At 40.6% G+C, this 23,711-nt stretch overlaps 1 protein-coding gene across 1 annotated transcript in view; it reads left to right on the top strand.

Annotated features, from left to right (window-relative positions):
- kcnn2 (potassium calcium-activated channel subfamily N member 2) overlaps positions 1–23,711 on the top strand; it is a 52,709-nt gene that overhangs the window by 22,414 nt on the left and 6,584 nt on the right. Inside the window, exons 4-8 of the mRNA XM_017488356.3 lie at positions 559–700; positions 931–1,041; positions 2,568–2,695; positions 16,308–16,316; positions 22,944–23,013. Coding sequence (XP_017343845.3) covers positions 559–700; positions 931–1,041; positions 2,568–2,695; positions 16,308–16,316; positions 22,944–23,013 — 460 coding nt within the window. The remainder of the gene's footprint in view (positions 1–558; positions 701–930; positions 1,042–2,567; positions 2,696–16,307; positions 16,317–22,943; positions 23,014–23,711) is intronic.

The raw sequence follows: 23,711 nt of genomic DNA, 5'->3' as shown, positions 1-23,711 counted from the left end.
TCTCAGTATAACAAGAAATCCTCTCATTTTTACAAGAAATCCTCTCATTTTACAAGAAAACATCTCATTTTTACAAGAAATCCTCTCATTTTACAAGAAAACCTCTCATTTTTACAAGAAAACCTCTTATTATGAAAGAACATTTCATTACAACGAGAAAGCATCTTTATTAGAAGGAAACCTCTCATCGCTACGAGAAAACATCTTGTTGCTACAAAAAATAAAATCTTATTTACGAGAAAAAGCATCTTATCGGATGTTTCCTCGAAATAACGAGACATTTCTTGTAGCTACGAGATGTTTTCTCATAATAACGAGATGCTTTCTTCCAACAACGAGATTCTTTCTCATAAAAATAAGGTGTTTTCTCGTAGAAACAAGATCATCTCGTTCTTGTAATAACCAGACGCTCGCGTCATAATAACAGTACTTTTTCTTGAGAGGGTGAGCGGGATTTTTTTTTATTCGTACAGGGCAGTAATGGGATTCCCTAGAATGGAAACTCAAATTAGTGTGGTAGATTTTTCCTAATGTGTGTTCCTCATGCACATGCTGTAGGTACCACGATAACCAGGATGTAACCAGCAACTTCCTAGGAGCCATGTGGTTGATCTCAATCACTTTTCTAACCATCGGATACGGGGACATGGTCCCTAACACATACTGTGGCAAAGGGGTCTGTCTCCTCACCGGGATTATGGTGAGTCTGACGCTCGCGGTTCAGTGTACGTTTGTTTTTGTTTTGTTTTTTTTTAATGTCGAATCATGTTCCTTTGGGATTCTAAAAGCAGAGCTGTGCTTCTACAAAAGTGTATAGCTTACTGATATAGTGTTATAAAATACAGTGTATCGAGTGATAATGCTGTTTATTTTTGCTGTGGGAAATCAAACCCGAGGCGATATTCAATGTCTATTTTTTCTTCCCCTCAGGGGGCCGGATGCACTGCTTTGGTGGTGGCCGTGGTCGCAAAAAAACTGGAATTAACCAAAGCCGAAAAACATGTACATAACTTTATGATGGACACGCAGCTGACAAAAAGAGTGAGTCAGTTCAGTTCAGTTTTATTTGTATAGACGTTATACCTCCAGATGTACTATGTAGCAGTAAACTGTACAAATAAAACTAAAGGATAAATAAAACAGTAGCGCGGGAACTTGGGATCTCTATGGTAAAGTAGACTCGAGCAGACTTTTGGGTTTTTTGTTGTTGTTGTTTTTTCTTTTTGATGGTGAGTCGTTCTAAATCTCTAAAAGCTTTCGACTCTGAGCTTTCTGAACGGAATATCCTCATCTGGAACATCTGAAAGTTCTCATAGCCAGAGAAACCGAAGACTTTAGAGTGCTAGAAGGAACCTAGACATCAAGGTGGGATGTAAATTGAACCCTTTCATACATAGAATCCACACTTGCAGTCAATTTAATTAATAGAATTTTATTTTATATATATATATATATATATATATATATATATATATATATATATATATATATATATATATATATATATATATATATATATATATTTAGGAAACTAAGATGTAAATAACCTCTCAAACCACCTGAGAGCATTACAGTAAATGAATGTAAACTTCAGTGGCTCTCTAAGCTATTTGTCATTCTCAAGCTTTACTAGCTTTCTACATTAAATAAATAAATAAACAAACTAACGAATAAATACGTACATACTGTATATACATGTAGACATCAGTATGTACAGGATTTCGCAGAGTTGACTTTTTGTGATCGTTGCGGCCGAAAATGCTCGATTTTGCTGTGGCTTTTTTTTTTCTTCTAAATTTGTGATGGAGTTTTTTTGTGAGGTTTTTTTTTTTTTTTTTTTTTTTTTGGCGGAAAACTAGTTTCATTGGCGAAATCGCACGAAATTGTCTTTCGCAGTGATGTTTGTTGGTAAACGAGGCCTTTTAGCTGTGCTCATATTCAACGCACGTCAATCGAAGAGGGCTTTAGCCGAACGCACGTTGCCGCGCCTTGGCCCAAATCTGCGGAACGTCGGCGGTAATTTAGAAAAATCGCAAGCTCCTCCGAATCTCGCGTCGTCTGCTTGATTTCGTGTTCGTTTCTGCGATCGCAAAATCGCGAAATCCTACAGGGACTGCTACATACATAAATACATAAATAAATAAATAAATAACAGAGAAATGAAGCAAAATATGTTTTGGTGTCAGATTCCACTGAACGTCTTGTTTGCTTGGTTGTTTAATTTTTTTGTTTGTTTGTTTTACCTCCTCGTGTCACGTGACATTCCTCAACAGCGCTAAAATGTTTCTAGAATTTCGGTCGGTACATATTGACTCGAATGTTAAAAATGTTAGACATTGGAAGATGAATTTTTGTTATTATTCCAGGCATACTGTTTTAGCCACTGTTTTTTGGACAATCCATTTACTTTTAAGTGATATTTAGAATCAAAACTTCGTATAATCATGCAATTTGAAGTAAAAATCTAAATAAGTTCAAGTTAATGTAGCTACCAAGCCTTGATAGTCTGTCTCACCCTGAAAGCGCAGTGCTGCAGTGTGAGTGAGCATGTATTCCGTCTACCTCAGGTGAAGAACACTGCTGCAAACGTTCTCAGGGAGACCTGGCTCATCTACAAGAACACCAAGCTGGTGAGGAAGATGGATCACGCCAGAGTCAGGAAGCACCAGAGGAAATTCCTCCAAGCCATTCACCAGTACGTACTGTCCCTGTCCCAGTGTTTCACATTGTCAGTCTGCAGTTGCGTCTTCTCTGTGACGGAACCACGTACTGAGCTCTGAATTGTTTGACACCTGTAGCGCAGGGTAACGGCCATGGTGGAGCACTGTTTCCAAAGGACGGCTTTATTTCAGTATCATTTTCGCCGATTTGGTGTTTGGACAGGACGCTGGCTACCAGTTCTGCGATGGAGGTTTATTTTCTGTACAGGGGTTGTGTTTTCTCTGCTCTGGCACACTCATCAGGTATTCCTAAGGGGGTTTCATGAGCTGAATGAAGTGTTAGGCTTGAGATTTGATGAGCATTCTGTAGAAGACTGCCCTGACCCAGAGGGCCTAGCTTTGAACCCGAACCCCAACTCTGGCGTGCGCCAACTGGAGACTCAATAAAATCCAACAGCTCTAATGACGTGTGATGATGTAGTGATGGCTGTTGTCAGATCATCAGTGAACAAAATGAAAAATATCATTATAGAAATAGTCATTTAGGCCGCTTCCAATCATTTGACGTTTTGATTGCGCTGATTTTTAGCTTCTCGTCCAAATGGAGCTGATTTACTTCTTTTAAAATCTTTTTTTTTTTTATTCTTCTATATATACTATAACTTGGACCCTCCTGCCGACAATGCCAGTGAGTCCAGAGTGCTAGGTTTGTGTAAGTCGACGTGTATTCCCATGGTTAATCGCCAACAAGGTTATAATAAAAGTAGTTGCGAAAAATAAAATATGGCGGTGTGAGAGAACTTAATCTTCAGTAGATGGGGTTAGATTCAGCATCTATTGTAGGAATACTGGACGGTAGATGGGGATACGTCCCGGACGCGACGCCGGTGCATTGCAGCGCCATGCACACACACACACACACACACGCATACACACTTTCTCTCACTCATTCACACCTAGTGGCAATCTAAAGTAGCTAATTCATGGGAGGTGTGAGGAAACTGGAGAACGTGGAAGAAACCCACATGTACAGAACATGCGAAACTCAGCACAGGCATTAACCCGAGCTCAGGATCAGACCGGGGAGATGTGAGGCGACAACACATACCACCGCGCCGTCCTTCTAAGACACCTAATACCCCATCCAAATCCTGAGAAATACTTGAGAACTAATCTCAGGACCCGACTATTTCCGCTTACACGATAATATCACGTATCTTTCTGCTGTGTTACAGCCGAGGAAACACACAGGACTGTTGGAGTTGCTTAGCGAGAACTCCGAGTGAACAGATTCAGTCTTAACCTTAAAGCTTTTTTTCACATATCAGTCTTCCACACAGTGTTCCCATTGAGCGTGCGCTTCCCACAGGCCTGTCTGGACTAAAAAGTCTTTTTAGTGGAAAATGCCCATTGGCCATTGATATGCTCCATTTCTACTCTTAATTTGTGCTCAGGAATCTCAGCGGGAACCTGAAAGTGACTTCTAATGTGTAAATCTTGCATTAGTCCCACTGTTTAGCACCGACACACACTTTGCTTGACATTTATAGGACATCTAAAAGCAGCGGCGCACCCTGTAAATGTCACTCTGTTAACTCCGGGATGTTAGAAACGGAAACGTGCGTTAGTGTGTAAGTGGATGTGTGTGTGTGTGTGTGTGTGTTTCCTTTAGTTTTGAGGAAGAGTTCTGAAACATTAACTACATGCGTCATTCTCTTTGCAATCTTAATAAGGAAGCGGACTGACAAGCACTTGAAATGAAAATAATGGTGGATCTGGAATAGGGAACTTTTTTCGGGAAGGTTTCAAACATCCTGAGGCTCATCCCGTCCTCCCTTTCTCCTTCCTGCTCATTAGGGACCGTTTTCACCCCCCTTTTATACACACACTAACACATTTTCTCTCTTTTTTTTTCTCTCATTCCATGCTCTTTGATTCCTTTTTCTTTCCTCTGTCTCTCTCTCTCTCTCTGTGGCTCCATCTGTCATTTTTTTCCCCCTTGCTTTTTGAAATGCCTTGCCTTCTGTTCATCCTCCACGCACCACTGGCGTCATGTTTAACTTGATATTATCAGCAAACGAAACCATGCGGGATTGGAAATGATTTGCAGTTGAGGTTCACCGTGTCTCCTCTGACCCGCATGACAGACGTTTAATCCACTGTGCAAATTTATGCACTTTATCTTGTTGTCAGTGGAGTACACATTTTTAACAGCATTGTAAAATGGTAAAAAAAATAAAATAATAATAATAATAATCATCTTATGACACTTATAGTCATTTTCACAATACGCTATCTAGTGTATTTGTGGCGGTCTGGGAAAGCCCTTCACGGGGTAATCCTTTTTTAGCAAACGTTACAGCAGTTTAAAGTGAAAAGGTTTCTCCAGTTTCCTCCCACCTCATAAAAACTAGTGCTTTAGCTGAGTGTGTGTGTGTGTGTGTGTGTGTGTGTGTGTGTGTATGGATGGACTGGCGTCCCACCCAGGGATCTATTCCGATCTTGCGTCCGATGTTCCTGGGATAGACTTGGGATTTATCAGTTCCTAAATATGAATGAATATAAAAAATAATAAATGCCAAAATAATAATTATTAATTAAGACCATGAAACCTTTGTCCATCATTATCCATCCATCCATCTTCTATACCGCTTTATCCTTTTCATGGTCACGGGGAACCTGGAGCCTATCATAGGGAACATCGGGCACAAGGCGGGGTACACCCTGGACAGGGTGCTAATCCATCGCAGGGCACAATCACATACACACTCACACACTCCTTCATACACTACGGACACTTTGGACACGCCAATGAGCCTACCTTGCATGTCTTTGGACTGGGGGAGGAAACCGGAGTACCCGGAGGAAACCCCCGCAGCACGGGGAGAACATGCAAACTCCACACACACAGGGCCACGGTGGGAATCGAAACCCAAACCCTGGAGGTGTGAGGCGAACGTGCTAATCACTAAGCCACCGTGCGCCCTTTATAAGGTTATATCTTTATAACTTAGGCGTGAAAATAAATAGCATAACATATACAGAAAATATATTTCAACGTTATTTTGATGAATCGCTGTAAGATCCGAAGGGGTTTCACAGACCGCCATGCATCACAATATAGAGGCTTTCTCACAGTTTACCTGCAAAACAACAGTATTGCGTTTTAAAGCCTTTGGAAAATTGTGGGTTTTTTTAAATAAAAACATTGAAAAATGATTTTCCACAACATATAATTAAATGTCCATTCAGCCACTTGTTAGGGTGAGTAACCATAAAATCACTAACAGGTCCCATAATATCTCATGAATGAATGAATCATAAAATTAATTATATATATACGCATATTTGCATACAGTTGAGGTCGTAAGTTCATGTAGGCCTTGCAGAAGCTGCAAAATGTTCATCTTTTTTTTTTTTTTTTGGAATGCGAGCGATCATTTAAAAAAAAAAGAAAGAAAGAAAGAAGAAGAAGGCACCACGAAATGTTAAGAGGGGGGGGGGGGGGTAAACTTTTGAACAGGACGATCGGTGTAAATTGTTATTTTTTCTTTGGGGAAATATGTAAATATCATATGTAGCCCCTGAAGCGCAGTACTACATGAAAAAAAAATAAGATCTATAAACAAAATGATAATAGTTTACACCGATCATCCTGTTCAAAAGTTTGCCCCCCCCCTCCCCCCACTTAATGTATCGTGTTGCCTTCTTGAGCATCAGTGAACGTTTGCACCTTTTGTAGTAGTCATGTACGAGTCCCTCAGTCGTCCTCAGTGTGAAAAGACGGATCTCAACATCATATAGCCGCTGTTGGAAAGAAGATGCTGGAAAAGCCAAGAATGTGCAGGACCTGGAGGATTTTTCTGAACAACAGTAGGCCGTTTAACTGCTCAGGACAAACACGGGACTCGTGAATAACTATCACAAAACATAAACACATTGAGTCATTGATCATCCAGGTAACGACACACAGTATTAAGAAGGTGTGTAAACTTTTGAACTGGTTCATTTGTGTAAATTCAGTTCTTATTGTGTCTTGTGGACTATATTTAAATATCTGTTATGTGAAATAGTTTATTCAGGGCAGGACTAAACAAACAAATAAATAAATAAATCTAAATGCAATTTTTATGATCCGTTTTTTCCCCATTATTAACATTTTGCAGATTCTGCAAGGCATATGTAAACGTGTGACCTCGACTGTAGCAATATTTTAAATATCTCTGCTATGCTTTAGTCTTAATTGCAAATGTTGTACGGGATTAAATCAAGAGTTTGGCCAAAAATGAAGTCAGTCAAGCAAAATATTTCTGGTGTCCATAGTCTGTTTCTTTAGCTTTGCACTAGAGCTACGAGACTAATGTTGGTACGTGGTTAGGTTAAGCACAAATAGCATGCGTAAGTAATCACCTCAAACAACTTCGTTGAGGTGTTCAGTATTTTAAACTGACTTGCTGGAGTGGTAATCTGTAAAAAAAAAAAAAAAGGGGGGGGGGTCAAAAGTGCTAAAAACTGTTGTTTTTAGTTCGTATCAGACTCGGGTGGAAGGAGGAATTGTCTGTAAAACTAAATTCATCTGATCATTTGATTTGTGTATGCATTGTCGTTAATACAGGCTCTGATTTTATAGATCTGTTGAATTATATTTTGAGTGGGGATGCACTGATGCGGATGCCGGTACTACGTGACAGTCTGATATCGTGCTCAGTTACTCGCACTTGTGAAAAAGTACCTTGTGTACTTTGGCACGCTAATGAACAGACGGCACGACATGACAGCGGCGACGATCTGGATGTATTTCCTGATTAGTGATGGCAATCAAAGCGAAGCAGACAGCTAACTCTGCTCGGTAAAACTCACGAGGAGGAACTAAAGCATCTTCCTGCAGTACGAGTAACCTGATAAAACATCTTTAACTGAAACTGCTGCACTTGGGAGCACTTCAGTTCTGCAAGCACTGAGACATGCATGCTTCGTTAACACAGACATATCAGAGCTAAATACAAATTTTCCCTGTCTTTGTCTGGAAAAAAAGGTAACGATGCGTCCCTAGTTTTAATTTAGGCATAACGTCTGCACGATGCTAAGCATTTATCAATATTAGCCTCATACAGTAGTGGTAAATGGTGCACTTATATGGCGCTTTTATCCGAAGCGCTTTACACTGTGTCTCATTCACCCATTCACACACATACGTACCAATGGTAGCAGAGCTGCCATGCAAGGCGCTAGCTTGCCATCGGGAGCAACTCGGGGTTCAGTGTCTTGCCCAAGGACACTTCGGCATGTGGAGTCACGTGGGCCGGGAATCGAACCGCCAAACCTACGATTAGTGGACGACCCGCTCTACCACCTGATCCACAGCCGCCTAATAATAGTAGTGCTTGTGCAAAACTAAAGAAGTAAATTTCAGACACCACCAGACGTGTCTCAGTTGATGGACTACATTCGGGGTTAAGAGGAGATATTTGCGTACATTACTTTTTTGGATAAACTGTGTTAACACTTTATACTGACAGTTTATGAATAATCATGCACTAATACCTGAATTAATACTCACTTAAATATGAACTAATGATGAGTTCAGGCGTGAGCTAACTTTAACTACGACGTGAGTCTGATGAATTCATGTGTGAATAACGACCAACTTAATTACATGTTAATACATGTTTGTTTGTTTGGTTTGTTTGTTAGTTAATGTATTAATTAACACGTAGGGGTAAATTGTTTATATAATTTGCCGTATGCAGCTGCGTAGACAAACATCATTGGACTGCGCTGGATTACTTTCATAATTTACACATTATCCTTGTCGAACGTAGAAAGACGCACTAATAACAAACAACAATTTCATCTCAACCCGTTTTGCATCGTTCTCCATACGTTTCTCTTCAAGTCCCACTGTAGTACTAGTACGTGCTCCGGGTGACTCGGGACCAGGGCACTGCTCCTTTACCCCCAAGGCTGAAATTAATACAGCAACGTTTATTCATTTCGCAGACGCTATTATCTATTAACATTTAAACCCAGTGTCCTATACGATTGTTTTCCAGTGATTTAGTCTTGTTTATTTTGACTTCTTTACTGCGTCGATGTCGGTCCGGTCTCCCGGCTTTAAATCGTTATGAGCAGTCACCCGTTCCTCTCTTGTGCTCTTGCTCATGTTTTGGGCCACTGCCCCTCAAAATGTCTGCGCACGGGTCGAGATGAAATTATCGGTGTTTATTATTAGTGCGTCTTTCCACGTTGGATAATAAACCATTTGAGATGATGCACGTTTAATTCATATTCTTTATTACAGAGTAGGTTTGGTTTAGTTTACCCCGGCGTGTTAATTAATACATTAACTATCTAACATGTTCTAACATGTACTAAAGGTGGCTGTTATTCACGCATGAATCCATAAGACTCATGTTGTAGTTAAGGTTAGCTCTTCATTAATTTGTGATTAGTTCACGCCTGAACTCATCATTAGTTAAGTATTCATTCAGTTATTAGTGCATGATTATTCATATACTGTTATGGTAAAGTGTTTCCTGAACAGTTCCTTTTAAAGTCAGCTGCATATGACATGAGGGATTCTAAGGAAGTGCACAGCTGAACCGCTGACAGCCACTTAGCGTTAGCATTCCATTTCCAACACTTTATTTATTTATTTATTTATTTATTTTTAGCCACCTTCTGTACTGCTCATTTATTATGTAAAGCTGCTGCTGGTTTATTCAGTGTTATACAAAGTTATGACTGACTGTCCTTCTGCTACAGGACAGGTTTAGACCTCCTTTAGGAAGTCGGTTGTCATAGGTTTGCAGGAGTTGCTGCAAGGCACACACACACACACACACACACACATAAACAAACAAGATTAATGAGCATGGTTCAATTCTGCAGTTTTCTGCCTAGGGAAAAATACATACCTCCTTGAGACATTGTGTGTGTGTGTGTGTGTGTGTGTGTGTGTGTGTGTGGTTGTGTGTGTTTTCATACTAATCGATATGGCTAGCCAGTGTGTATGTATTAGCCTTGTGTGCCCTTTCCATGATTTCTGGTAATGGCCCTTGTGTAATTTAAAAAAAAACAAGGAAAGCTTTTTGGCTTAGATGTCATGCTGAATGTACATGCTAGCAGATGCTAGCTCCTCATTTGCAATAAATGTAAATCACAGCATGCTAATTAGAGGCTATTAGCATTCACCTTGCGCTAGTCATGTTAGCCGTCTTGATTTTATTTATTTAATTTCCTTAGAGTACACCCCACACACTTACACACTTACACACAGAGGCAGAACACTGTAGTGTAAATCTTTTCCGATTGAAACACCACAACTTTTCGGATTTACACCTTCTAGACTTGTAGACTTTTAAACCATTGCCAAATATTTTTGATGTGTCCGTGCGCACATTAGCAGGAAAGAGACTGAGCTAATTACATTAAGCGCGTGCACATAAGCTAACACAGTAATACGATTAAATCAGCAGTAACTCACTATGTTCTACTAATTTTAACCAAATTTGCTTCCTTAGAAATGTCATAAATGTCTACATATCTCAGGCGGTATATCTGCAGGGTTGATAATTTAACTGTTAAACAAGATAAGTTAAGTTAAACAAGATATATCGTGACATAAAATGACAACGCATAAGATTTGTGTAAAAAAAAAAAAAAAAAAATGCAATACAGTAAAAGCTCAACCTTGGTTACATCATGTGTACAAATAATCCATTCACAAAAATAACAAATATTAAGAACATGAACTAAGAACTGAGGCTGAGTTAAGAAGAAGCTACACAGTATTATAATATATATCACATATAGAGTGGTGCAGGAATGAGTCCTAAAACCCGTAAATGAGTTAGCATTTTAGCACTTCCGGTTCCATCGTCCCAAAGTCAATGGGTTTTTGGTAAAAAGCCTGAAATGAAGTCCGTGATATGTTCACGTTTTATTCTACTCTATAAAACACATCAGTAATACCCCACTCATGATTTTGTCAAGCTTTTAAGTGTCTTGAAAAAGTAGGTTGCTAACAAGTGGCTAAATGGGTCTACAGACGTTGTTGGGGACATTAAGCGTCATCACGCCGAACAGGAGAATTCATCTACTACAGCCTCGTTGTGTTTATACTCGCATTCTTGCCAACGATTCCAACTCAAACTTTCCAACTTGTAGATTTATCAGTTTAGAGCATTTTCCAATCGTAGTGTTTTTTAAATAAAGTTTGAAAGAGTTGTCGGAAGCGTAGCGGTGGTGACGTTGAAGTCATGCGACCGCGGTGTAGTTCGTTTAGAGCCTCACTTTAGCTTTTTACTTCTGCCGATAGTATTTAGCCGTCAAAATTCATAAAGGTTTATAATAATAATAAGTCGTTACTGATCACGTATACATTATAGCAGAGTGAAATTCTTTTCTTTGCATACCCCAGAATGTCAGAAAGTTGGGGTCAGAGCGCAGGGTCAGCGCCCCTGGAGCAGAGAGGGTTAAGGGCCTTGCTCAAGGGCCCAACAGTGGCAGCTTGGAAGTGCTGGGGCTTGAACCCCCGACCTTCTGATCAGTAACCCAGAGCCTTAAGAATCATTAACGTGATGGTTGGACACAGAGCTTATTTTCTGCAATAAAATCCAAAAAAAAGTCATGGAAAAATCCTATTGGCTTTTTGTCGAGGGAACCACGGTGATGCTAACTTCCGGGTTGGCCTACAAAAATACGTCATCCCTGCAGCACTCTATAATATAATTTTAATCATTTTCTCAACCATAAACAAGTATAGCCCTTTTGATGTGCCATTAGTTCTGAATAGTGACTGGAGTAATGCTGTTATATACAGGTGCTACCCCATGATTCATTGAAATCATTTCCAGCTCTATTTGGACAGGATTAGATTCTCTGTTTGACGCAGGATGAGCACGTTTCTACGGGCTATTTTTCCTATGAACCAGGATGTTTTACTTCATGGTCGTATGTTGTTTTATACACTGTATAGCCAAAAATATGTGGACACTTGAGTATTGAACATCCCATTCCGCAACCATATTGATTCCCCTTTTACTGCTGTAACAGCCTCCACTCTTCAGGGAAGGGAAGGCTTTCCACTAGATTTTGGAGCAGCTACAAGAGCGCAAGTGATCAGACACTGATAACGTTTGCGAAGGCCTGGTTGCGCAACTGTTATTTCAATTCATCCCAAAGGTGTTGAGTGCAGTTGGAATCAAGGTTCTTCCACACCAACCTTGGCAAAGCATGTCTTCATGGTTCTCAGTTTGTGCACAGAGGCATGCTGGAACATGTTTGAGCCCCTTAGTTCTGTCGAAGTTACGTCTTCACCAGCATACAAAGACATCGTAGATGATCGTGTTCTTTCACTATGTATTAGTGGTTTAAATACAGAGAACATTACAGGATCATTTACAATGATCATTTATTGTATGATTAAAGAACTGACAGCAATACAGCCACACATCCATCCGTTTCCTGTAGCGCTTATCCTACACAGGGTTGCGGGGAGCCTGGGGACTAGGGATGGATGGGGTGCCAATCGCCAATCGGGGTGCCAATCGTGCACACACACACACACACACACACACACACACACACACACACACACACACACACACACACACACACACACACACACACACACACACACACACACTATGGATGCCTATCAGCCTATAATGCATGTGTTTGTACTGAGGGGAGGAAACCGGAGTACCCGGAGGAAGCCCCCGAAACACGGTGAGAGCATGTAAGCTCTGCACACTCTGGGTGGAGGTGGGAATTGAACCCCCAGTCCCAGAGGTGCAAGGCAAACATGCTAACCACTAAGCCACTGTGCCCCCCTCCACTCATTCATTTATTTCTTAAAAAAAAAAAAACCCTAAAATTTACCTGATATTGTGGCATATGTGCGTATAAAATGGCTTTATACCTGTATCTGTCACTGTAATAGTCAGTTAAATCAGCCTGTGGTGTCATGCTTTTCAAATTTCTGATACGTATGCTAGGCAACTAAATACAGTAAGTAACAAAAACAAAAAAATATTTTATTTTCCAATGCTGGAGGCAGCATCTGCATGCAAAATTGGGAGTAAACTTATATCACGGCACTACAGTATAGAGTTGGCCAAAAAATAAGTAGGTAATTTGGTCAGGATGGAAATACAATCACAGAGAAGCTCCTGCAAAGGATGGAATTACCCCAGGTCCTTTTGTGTAAAGCAAATCCTGTACGAATAGTGCCAAATGTCTGTTTGTTTGTTTTTTTCTCCCTCCGTTTCTGAGAAAATGAGAAAATACCTTCTGCTTTAATCATTTTAGTGTAGCTTAGGATAGTTATCTTTTGTAAATTTACAAGGAAAACTAGGTGCTGTATTTATTCGCCTAGTTTTGGACGCACCCAGAGATTATTTAAAAACTAAATTGTAATGATAAATGGTCTTTATTTTTTTCCTGTTACTCTAATCGTCCTGGAGCGATGTCATTTAGAGTGTGGGATTTGAGCTGCAGTGCCGGTCTCGGAGTCTTCCTTCACTGCACAATCCGGTGTTTTCCCTGCTCTAACACAGCTGACTCAACTCATCGGCTCATTAACAAGCCCTTCAGGAGGTTAAAATGTGTGTGTCAGCGCAGGGAAACACTAAAATCTACACTGGAACAGGGACAAAATTGCAGAACACTGCTATACGTTATTGTCTGGGGCTGTTATTTGCTTAAATGGGTTTTGATTAGAGGTTTTATATTCTGGTTTGTTGTTTTTTTTACACAAGTCTTTTAATATGTTTAGCAGTGTATGTTTTTACAGATACACTTGGCATTTGGTTCCGAAATGGCTTTGAAGTTACAAGCCCTGTTTCAGCAGTTCTGTTTATGTAAATGCTAAAAGTTCAGCACTCAAAAAAAAAAAAAAAAAAACAGGTCAGAAACATGAATTATGAATGTGTCTCCTTCTTTTAATTCTGTAACACTGGGCCAGATTTAACGGAACTGTTTCTTTAAGACACTTGGCGTGGTTCCATACCCGTAGATAAGGGTTACGAGTGCGGCATCTGATAATCTGTTCAACTTGGTCCTTACCAGCGTTCACTGCATCACATCACAGAATCAATACATTGATTCTGATTGGTTTCTGTCCTTCCCGCCCCAAATTGCCTCATACAGGCAATGGAGAGCGATAAGATGATGTCGAATAGCATAGCATAGAACTGGGTGTATGGGATAATCAGGGTGAAAATACGTATAACAGTCAGTAGTTCACTAGAGGGACCAACTCACAGAAAAACCGATAGGCCTTTTTCATTGAGACTTTAGATGGAGGGTAGATTAGCTGACCTTGGATCAGTGTGTCCTAAAATGAAGCATAAAGCAGCTGATCTCAGATCAGTGAGTCAGTCCTCATTAGGACACTACAGAAGCAATGAGCCATTAGGGAGGGGTGTATATTAGCTGGCCTCAGATCAACAAATCCTCAAATGCACAGCTGTTGATTTGAATGCAAAAGCTGATCTCATAGCAGTATGTCGTAAAATGGACCGTGAAGCAGCTGATCTGAGATCAGTGAGTTCTCAAATTGAGAATGCAGGAGCTGATCACAATCCTTAGAAGGTGTCTAAATGGGCTGATCTCAAATCAGTACATTTTAAAATGATGTGTAAAGCAGCTGATCTGAGAACAGTGAGTCCTCAGGCTGAGCAAGTACCAGCCACTGCCAGGGAAGTAAAGCAAGTGTACTTTATCAGTGAGTTCTCAAATGCACAGAACAGCTGTGGAATGCTAATGAGTCTTAAAATGGAGTGAAGCAGCTGATCTCAGATCAGTGAGTCCTTAGAGGAGCATATGTTAGTTAATACAACTCAGATTAGGAGTCCTACAATGAAGCTTGCAGCAGATGAACTCAGCACAGCAGCTGATCTCAGGTCAGGTGAGTCTGCACGAGGACAGTATAGAATGAGGATCAGAGAGTGTATAATAATTAGCTGACGTCAGATCAGTAAATACTCAAATGCACAGACTTGAATGCAGAAGCTGATCTCGTATTAGCATGTCATGAAAAGTGAGGGAAAAAACAGCTGACCTCAGATCAGTGAATCCTCAAAATAAGTGTATAACAGCTGATCTCAGGTCAGTGAGTCTTTAAACAGACTGTTCTTTAGCTGATCCCAGTTCAGTGAGTCTTCAGATGGGCACAAACATCAGCTAATCTGTGAGACCTCAGAACAGTATACAGGCAGCTGATCTCGGATTAGTAAGTAAGTGTGAGTCTACATTACCTGACCTCAGTGACCAGCTCATCTCAGTACAGTAGCTGATCTCAGATCAGTAAATTCTCCAAGTGTGTGTATTGTAGCTGACCTGAGAGCAGTGACTCCTAAAATGGAGTGCACATCAGCTGATCTCAGTTCAGTAGTTTCTCTGAGACTGTTTCTAACACCTGACCTGAGATTAGTGAGTTCTAAACTGACCCAATGACAGATCAGTGTGTGCTCAGCTTTTTTGGTCTTTTTAAAAAAAAATTTAATTGTGCATCAGAGAGCTGATTTTAGCCATGTTCAGCACTTCAGTTTTGCCACATCTATAATATGATTCCAAAGCCATACCTAAAGCTAATTAAAAGCAAGCGTCATACGTGTATTGGCTGGCCTTGACCTAATGATTTACAGCCCTCTTTCTGTTTTCGTTTCCTGACGATTTCAAACCGAATAACCATTTCCTGGCGTCAAAATAGAACGGCCAAAAAGTACACGGATCATCCCAGAGAACCCAGATCCAAAATCAGTAAGTCCTCAGATGGACCTTTTTTTTATAGCAGCTGACCACAGATCAGTGATTCTTCAGACAGTAGTTGATCTCGGATCAAGGCAGGGAGGGGCGGCGCTGATGATGACAGCAGGATGCAAGGACGATGACGTTCCAGGGATGAAGGTTACCCGTCACACTGTTTGCATGTTGCCAGAGCAGAAAAAAAAACAACAACAACGTGAAAGGAGAATGAATGAAGGAGTCAAAGACAAGAGGATGTCGAGTATCACTCTGAAACCTCAAAATTCCACTGGGCCATTAATATTGCACAGTGACACTGTAAAGCCGTGTGTGTGTGTGTGTGTGTGTGTGTGTGTGTGTGTGTGTGTGTGTGTGTGTGTGTGTGTGTGTGTGTGTGATTCTGCTACTCCACTGCTGTTAAAGTGTGTGTGTGTGGGGTGTGTTTGTGTGTGTGCTGTAACTGATGCCTGTGTGTGCAGCAGTCCATGCACCACCTGCTGTGTCTCGAAGCCTCAGAGGAACATTAGAGAGAGCTCCAGGATGCGCGTGTCTCATTTATCCAGCAAAACACAACTGCTCCTGCTCTGTTAGCGAAGGTCACACAGAAACACTCACCGTTTTTATATCAGCCGATGACTCAAAACAGAGTTGTAGTTTTAATGGTATTGGCCGATGCTGGGACAAAGTACGCTGTGCCAAATTGGCAGCCAGGATGAACGCTACATCTAATGCCAAAGAGCAGTTAATATTAATGTAGTATACTATATAAGTATGTGTAAGAGTGTGTGTGTGTGTGTTTGTGAAATGAATTGAATGAATGACTGAACGATGTGATGATTCATTTGTCTGTTTTGTTTTCCCTCCTTTCCTGTGTGTCTCAACCCAACCCAATAGAGCGCGAAAGTAAGTGCCTCGTGCCTCCAGATAAACACCTGCCATGTGCATGCGTCTGAAAGCTCGTCTTTCTACCCCGACAGTCTGAACACACCGAAATGGCACTCCCTCATTTGATAAGTGAAATTCATTCTGGATTTGTTTCTTCTTCATTATTGTTGTTTCCGTAACGGACACCTCGGGTCCGCTTTCTACTGCGCCATTCCTATATTTCAATATTTACGCTTATTTATTTATTTATTTATTTATTTATCTATCTATTTATTTATTTATTTTTCCTCCATAGCTGACACATTCACGTTCACAGGACTGCCCATGCAAACACACGATTCTTAAAGCTTTGGTTATAAATGTACACAATTTATATGCACATGTAATCAAATTAAACAGCCACGATATGTTTGCGTCCTCAGTTTTGCACTTGAGCCTCAACAGTAATACTCTATGCCTGAAGTAATGGAAGTCTATCTCACCCAAAACCCTTTTTTTTTTTCTTTTATTGTAAATATCTGCCAGCTAACAAGCCCTCTAGTTGCCACTTCTTGCAGTTTAAAGGCGAATCCAATAAGCATCAATTGACTGGAGACACCCTAGAACGTCAGTTACTTTGCCAGCTAGGACCTGGCTTAGTGAATCAGTCTACAAAATGGGATCCTGAGTAACATAAAAGCGCTCAAATCCCTTCAAGGCCACAGCCATCTGAGTCCAAGTGAGCAAAATTGTGTCTCTGGATGGGAGGGATTGCATTACTTTCCCCTGTCAATCACAGCCACGCTAGCCAATCGTGGTTGTTTCCAACACTGGCTCGTGTATGCGGAAGAGGATAGATAGCGCTTTTTTTTTCTTTTTTTGACTGTTTAACGACCCTGTAATGTAGCATGTCCAGCTTTTCAAGCTTTTCATGTCTCAGATGAAGCATGTGTTAGCTTTCACAATACCTGATTTGTAGCTGTCATAGCTGTGATTAAGGAAGGGAGAGGTGGCTAGTGGGTAGGAAGTACCCAATCGACCAAATTGGGGAGAAAATGGGGTTAGTGGGGTCTTTTTTTTTTTTTTTTTTTTTTTGGTCAGTGATCATCTTTGATTTGACCTCTAAATATATGTCTGGTTTTTTGTTTTTGTTTTTTTTGTGGTCTGCACTGCAAAAAAACGATCTTAGCGAGTGAAAATATCTTGAATACCGGCAAATTGATCTAATATGTCTTATTACGAGATTATGTCAATCAAATATAATACTACTCAGCTTGCTATTTACTTAACTCTATTAGCAGATCATTTTTGCTTCTTTCTAGAAGTAAATGCTTCAAAATTAGAAATAGTTTGATTTGCCAATATAACAAGACTATTTCATGCTTTAAATTATCATTATTTATTTATTTATTTATTTGAATCTAGGTTTAATAATCATAGATCAGGTTTACTGTAATCATATAATAGGAAATACTAGATACATTCGATTATATTGAAGATATTTTCACTTTAGTTTGAGATTTTGAATAGGAACTCTGGGTTTTTTTTCCCTTCATTATAAAGTTCACTTCAGAAATGTAGACACTGCAGCGAATGACTTTTTCACATTTTTTTTCTACACGTCTCTGTGCTCACTAACAAACTCAAAAGCTTACTAAAAAGCTTCAGTTGATGCGGATGATGATATAGATTTATACTTCTATTTATAACTCCTCTCTGCTATTTCGCACATCATTTATTTGAAAATGAGGTTATGTCGCTTAAAGAATGCCATTTAAAAAAAAAAAAAAATACAAAATTTGATATGTATTTACAGAAAAGATCTTAGGTGAGATAAACTTCCATTACACTCGAGTGCAGCACTAAAGAAGAAAATTAGATTGTGTAGATTAGATTTCCACCGAACCATTCAGTTAACACCTCCCAGTCCAACACACTCCACAGATCACACTATTGACCTTGTTTTTTTTGTTTGTTTTTTTTTTTTGCACCTTTTTCAAAATGAATTTCAATTATGAATGACGGAGGGTGTTTTTCCTACCATTGCTGCATGAGTGTGATGATCTAAATCCTTTAATCAGGTAGCTGCTGATTAAAACTCGGGTTTGCTTCCATGAACCAAAGGTTGACTGCTATAAAGCTCTGCACTTTCTCTCCTGTCTAATTACACGCATTTAGCAACCTTATTATATATAAATAAAAAATAAAATAAACTATAGTGGTTCATCTTTGGGCTCATGGAACCAGGTGTGCACCTGGAGCTCCATCTGCCTTTGACTTTCCTTCCATACTTTCCTCTTCGGTGGCCCGGAGTGTCCCGAGAGCCAAGAGAAGGGCACCATACTGACCTGGACTTGTGGAATTTCATAACTTCCTGTGTGGACAGGAAGTGCTGTGGACTGTATGTCGTATTGAAGGGCTGCGTAACGTTTATGGCCAGTCTTGCAGATGAAGGGAATGAGGACTGGAGGCTCTGTGACTCAGAATGTTTGCGTGTGTGTTCGTGTGTGTTCGTGTGTGTGTGTGTGTGTGTGTGTGTGTGTGTGTGTGTGTGTGTGTGTGCGCGTGCATTTGAAGGTCAGAATTTGCCTGAGAGATACCCTTGCATGTCCTCATCCCTTTCCTAAATCCACATCATTCCGCTTTTGAGCCAAAACGAGCAGCTTTCTCTCTCAGCCAGCAGGAACCGGCTCACTCGAGCAGCTCTGTAAATTAGATACCAGGATAAACTCGAATAAACTTGAACGCAGCACATTTGAGCGCATCCTCACTGCATTGCTGTCCCCTGATTTAACCGTTTCCATTTACTGAACCGCTATGTAGTAATGTTTTATGCTATAAGACCACAAAATTAATGGCGCTTGAACTCCAACACCTATTAAATCCGGACGTAAACCTTGTAGGTGGTCAGTAACTCCAGAACATACCTAATGGTTTATGAGAGCCCTTTCTCTCTGATTCAGGTTTGAAATGACTCGGGAGAGCTGTTCTTCTCACAGACACACGAAGTTCAAAATGGCCGCCACTCTCGTCTCTCCCGTCTTTCGGATGAGACGTTAAACCGAGATCCTGACTCTCTGTGGTCATTAAAAATCCCAGGACACTTCTCGTAAAGAGTAAGGGTATAACACTGGTGTCCTGGCAAAATTCCCCCATTGGCCCTTATCTATCATGTCCCCCTAATAATCTCCATCCCTGAATTGGCTACGTCACCTTCTCCTCTCCACTAATAGCTGGTGTGTGGTGGGCGTTCTGGCATGCTATGGCTGCCGTCGCATCATCCAGGCGGATGCTACACACTGGTGGTGGGTGAAGGGATCCCACCCCCCATACAGTGTAAAGCACTATATAAATCTAAAGTATTATTATTATTATTATTATTATTATTATTATTAATATTAATAATAATAATAATAATAATAATAAACAGGATTAAAGGGATGTTAAGAAGACAAGAAAAAAAAATCAAACGTACACAACTTATGACAAATATAGTCAATCATAAGCAAACCTCTGAGATGTTTGCTGTCCAAAATTTGCTTGTTTAGTTTTGCTCTTAAGCAGCGAGGCTAAGGTAGCTAACGTGATGTCACTCAGACTTGCCGATGTGGTTTAGGACACAGAATTAGAGTTAGACTGTACTCGATCAAAATTAATAGAATAAAACTCTATAGCGACAGCCATGTTGGATGACCAGAATCATCTTTTTTCCATAGTGCAATTTGCTGTTGTTTTACTACAAGGTATAACTATTATTTGCATCACTCAAGTACCAAGATATTTGCTATAAATTTGACATTTTCTCTTATTCTAATTCAAATGTCTGGTGTTGGAGTAGAAGGTGACAGCCCAATTTTATGGCACATTAGATCAGAAACCCGATTAGTCTCCCCTGTCCAAGAAGCTTCCACAATTGTTCTGGTTTTTTTTTTGTTGCAGTGTGGTGATGTTGGCGACCACTACTGGCACTTCCCGTAATTACAGATCAGGGTTTCTCTGAAATTGCTCCATCTGGGCCAGTCCACCCTCTATTTCCCCCAAGCTCTCTCTGATCTGTGTCATCAAATTCACACACACACACTAATTAGAACATTTGGAGCAAATCTCTTCTGAAAAATCAATCCCCGAACTCGCCTTCAAAATAAAAACACAAAATGTGTAGATGTGTTCCAGCCCTTCAACAGCCCCCCCCCCCCCCCCCCCCCCAAGTGGTGTAAAGGCCACTTAAGCAGCCAAGTGCCTGGCAAACGCTAGCACATAACTCAAAGTGCATTACAGCCCCCTGCTCGCTTTTCTGCTTTCCATGCCCTTGAGGATGAAAGGGGACTGCACTTGCTTTAGTTACGATAAGGAGCTCAGAGGAAATGTAATTAAATGGAAGATTTGAATAATTAATGGAAGCTGTATAGATCAGGTTGAGTGGGTTGGTTTAGCAAAGAAAAAAAAAAAACAAGCTATGTATAAGCTACCTAAAAGGTTTTGTAGAAATTAATTCATTGTTTCTTGGGGGTTTTTTGGGGGGTTTTTTTTTTTGGTGCCAGATTCAAGGGTCGTATTGATCAGATGTCTCAGTTTTTGCCTCGGATTATCCAGCCTCTGCAGTGTGATCACTGTGAAGGCAGAATCTGTGTTCTAGGGCTTGGACCAAAACTACACGGCATTCATTATGGGTCGACCGATTTTACCGATACCGAAAAAACAATTACGGAAAATTAAGTCGGGCAATGCCTGCCCATAACAGATTAATCACATATAGTTTTTACAGTTGATACTGAATGAAAACATAGCACTCAAAGTAAAATATTGCTGAACTTTGTTACAAAAATAAACAATACTGACTGCACCATGAAAATGTACTGTACTTTTTTTTTTATTAAATAAATATATAAATAATAATATATATTAACTATTAATAAATATAAAAGGAAATAAAAGATATTCATCCAAACCAAAACGTAACACTCCAAATAACAAAGAACAGTAGAGACATCCAAAATGAATAAAAAAAACACTTCAAATAACACGACAAATTTTGTCAGTGATGGTTTTTATTTCACCTCTGGAGGCCGCTCTTGTACAGCATAATGACTCTTCTCAGCCGCTCACGCAACGGACGCAACCGAGAAAAACTATCGGTGTGGATTTTTGCCGACAACCGATAGCTCCAGCAATCGGTTATCGGTGCTGATCGGTCGACCTCTACTATGAAGTGCACTGTTTTAATATTTAATGGGCGAACACTATCTAGAGCATTCATGAGCTGAATTTAGCTATAGTTCGGAATTAGGTGTAACACTAACTGTTAATCTAACTAATCTGTTTAGAGCTCCAAATAGTCATATCTATACCTGTATTCAGGTTTATCTTCGAAGTGGGCGTGGCCTAAACCGTAAACACTGCGGGGGGGACCCAGAGGTAGAAATGTCAGCACTGTCAGCATGGTGTGTGAATTCTGACTCTGACAGTTCTCCATCACTCAACTAGTTTTAAATCTCGCTTACACATTTTTCACTATTTAAAAAAAATAAATAAATTTCATTGCTTCTAGTTCCCATAATATAAACTTGTAACCTACTTTAAGCTTCCCTGAGCACCCCAGTCACCCTGATCCCGTGACAGCACCTTTCTAGAAAACAATCAAATAGTGCACCTCCTATTCGTATCTGTATTCGTACGTGTTTAGGGTGCATTGCGTAAACTAATATCTCTAATAGGAACAGATACCGATTGAAAGATTTAAAGGGGACACCAGACCTATGTAGTGAATGAGATGCGGTTTGGGACAAAGTGGATTAGTCATGAAAACAGCAAGAGATTTTTATTATTTTTTTCTTTCTCACGCACCATTTATCAGCACCGTTCGCCGTCATATTACTAAGAAATGAAACTTGGAAGTAGTGGAGACGTTTGTGCAAGCATCGGGCTCCAAGTCTTAGAATGCAATGCAGCTGTACAACGCTAGTGCGCTCTACGAGATGACCAGCACGAGTGCATCGATGGCAGGATTAGCGTGAAAGTTGAAGCTTCGGAAGCTGATCCGATAGAGCAGCAGGTACAGGTGAGGAAGCGAGAGAGCTTGGCAGACTAAAGGACTAAAGTGGCGGGGGGGGGAGACTAAAGGACTAAAACCTTACATTGTGGGTAATTTAGAAAACCAAACATCTCAAGGAAAAACGTTTAAACTCGAAAGATCCATTCAGAATTTCATTCTAAAATAAATCTTGTACGCCTCTGGAGATTGCTTGTTAATTCAGAATTGATTTTTCATTTAAGGTGTGTGTGGGGGGGGTGAAAATAAACAAACCTGTTGGTGGAGGAGTTTTTATTTATTTATTTATTTTCGTGGTCATCTTATCACCTGCCCTCGGTGACCATGATCACGAATACTACAGGACAGTCCCCAGGCCGCCTCCCAGATTAGGGTTTATGGGTAAGATCCGCTGCAGTGGATTCAAAATTGGACACTTGCATGCTCTCAGGCCGCCCATGCTCCGCCCCCTTCCTCCCTGCAAGCCTTGCATCTTCCTTCCATTTCCTCCTGTGCATGTCCCTGGACTGCTTCTGCCTTCAGATTAATGTACATGCCTTGCCAGTGGACATCCTAAAGACTGTGAAAGTAATTTTCTTTTAACCTGATCACTGACCACTTGCCTGTATTGGGCTCAGATTAAGAAGTGTTAAAATGGAGCAACGGAAGCTGAATGACCAAGCGAACTCTCTAGTGGACCTCGCAAAGGTAAGAGTGACCACAAACCCCGCCTTCCCTTCCTGCTACACCTTTCTCCAATGATTCAGTTGATGTGAGATGATCTATGAGTCGGTGTTTCTCCTGCATGCTGTAGAGACTTTTAGCTTGATAACGAAAGATGTGTGAGTCTACAGGTGTCAAATGAACAGCTCTTTATGTCTTGAGTCTCGCTCTTGGTGTGGTTAGTGTTTTAGTGTCTTGTTTGAGGTTTTTACGTCCTTTCTCTCTTGTTTTGTCCAGTCGCGTACCTTTTTCATTGTTTTGTCTCTCCGTTGTCCGATACGTGATCCTAACACAGCTAGGAAGTGGGGTTTTTTTTTTTTTTTTGTTCGTTTTTTTTGTTGTTGTTTTTTTAGCAAAATGATGTGACACAACTCTCAGAGTAGCAGGCACGCTGCCCGCCTGACTCGGCAGAAATCACACGGCAAACTGGGAAAGCAGACGCTCGGAGAGCTGATGAATCAGCTCAAACACAGACCCCCTCCTTCTCGCGCTCTCTCTCATTCTCTCTGAGCTCTGACATTCAGTCGACCCCATCGGTCACGTCCCAGTTAGTCGTGTCCAGCCTCTATGCCGTGTGAGTCATTAGCTAATGTTACCCTGTCGTCTCCTTTCTCGTGCCACGCGTCCAGGAGAAATGTAAGAGGGTGACATTGAGCGAGCGAGGCAGCGAGGCGGAACTCAGA

The sequence above is a fragment of the Ictalurus punctatus genome, chromosome 16 (genome assembly GCF_001660625.3).
Source record: "Ictalurus punctatus breed USDA103 chromosome 16, Coco_2.0, whole genome shotgun sequence".
Classification (NCBI taxonomy): domain Eukaryota; kingdom Metazoa; phylum Chordata; class Actinopteri; order Siluriformes; family Ictaluridae; genus Ictalurus; species Ictalurus punctatus.
The sequence above is the reverse complement of the archived record's forward strand: the minus strand, read 5'-3'. Positions and strand labels throughout refer to the sequence as shown.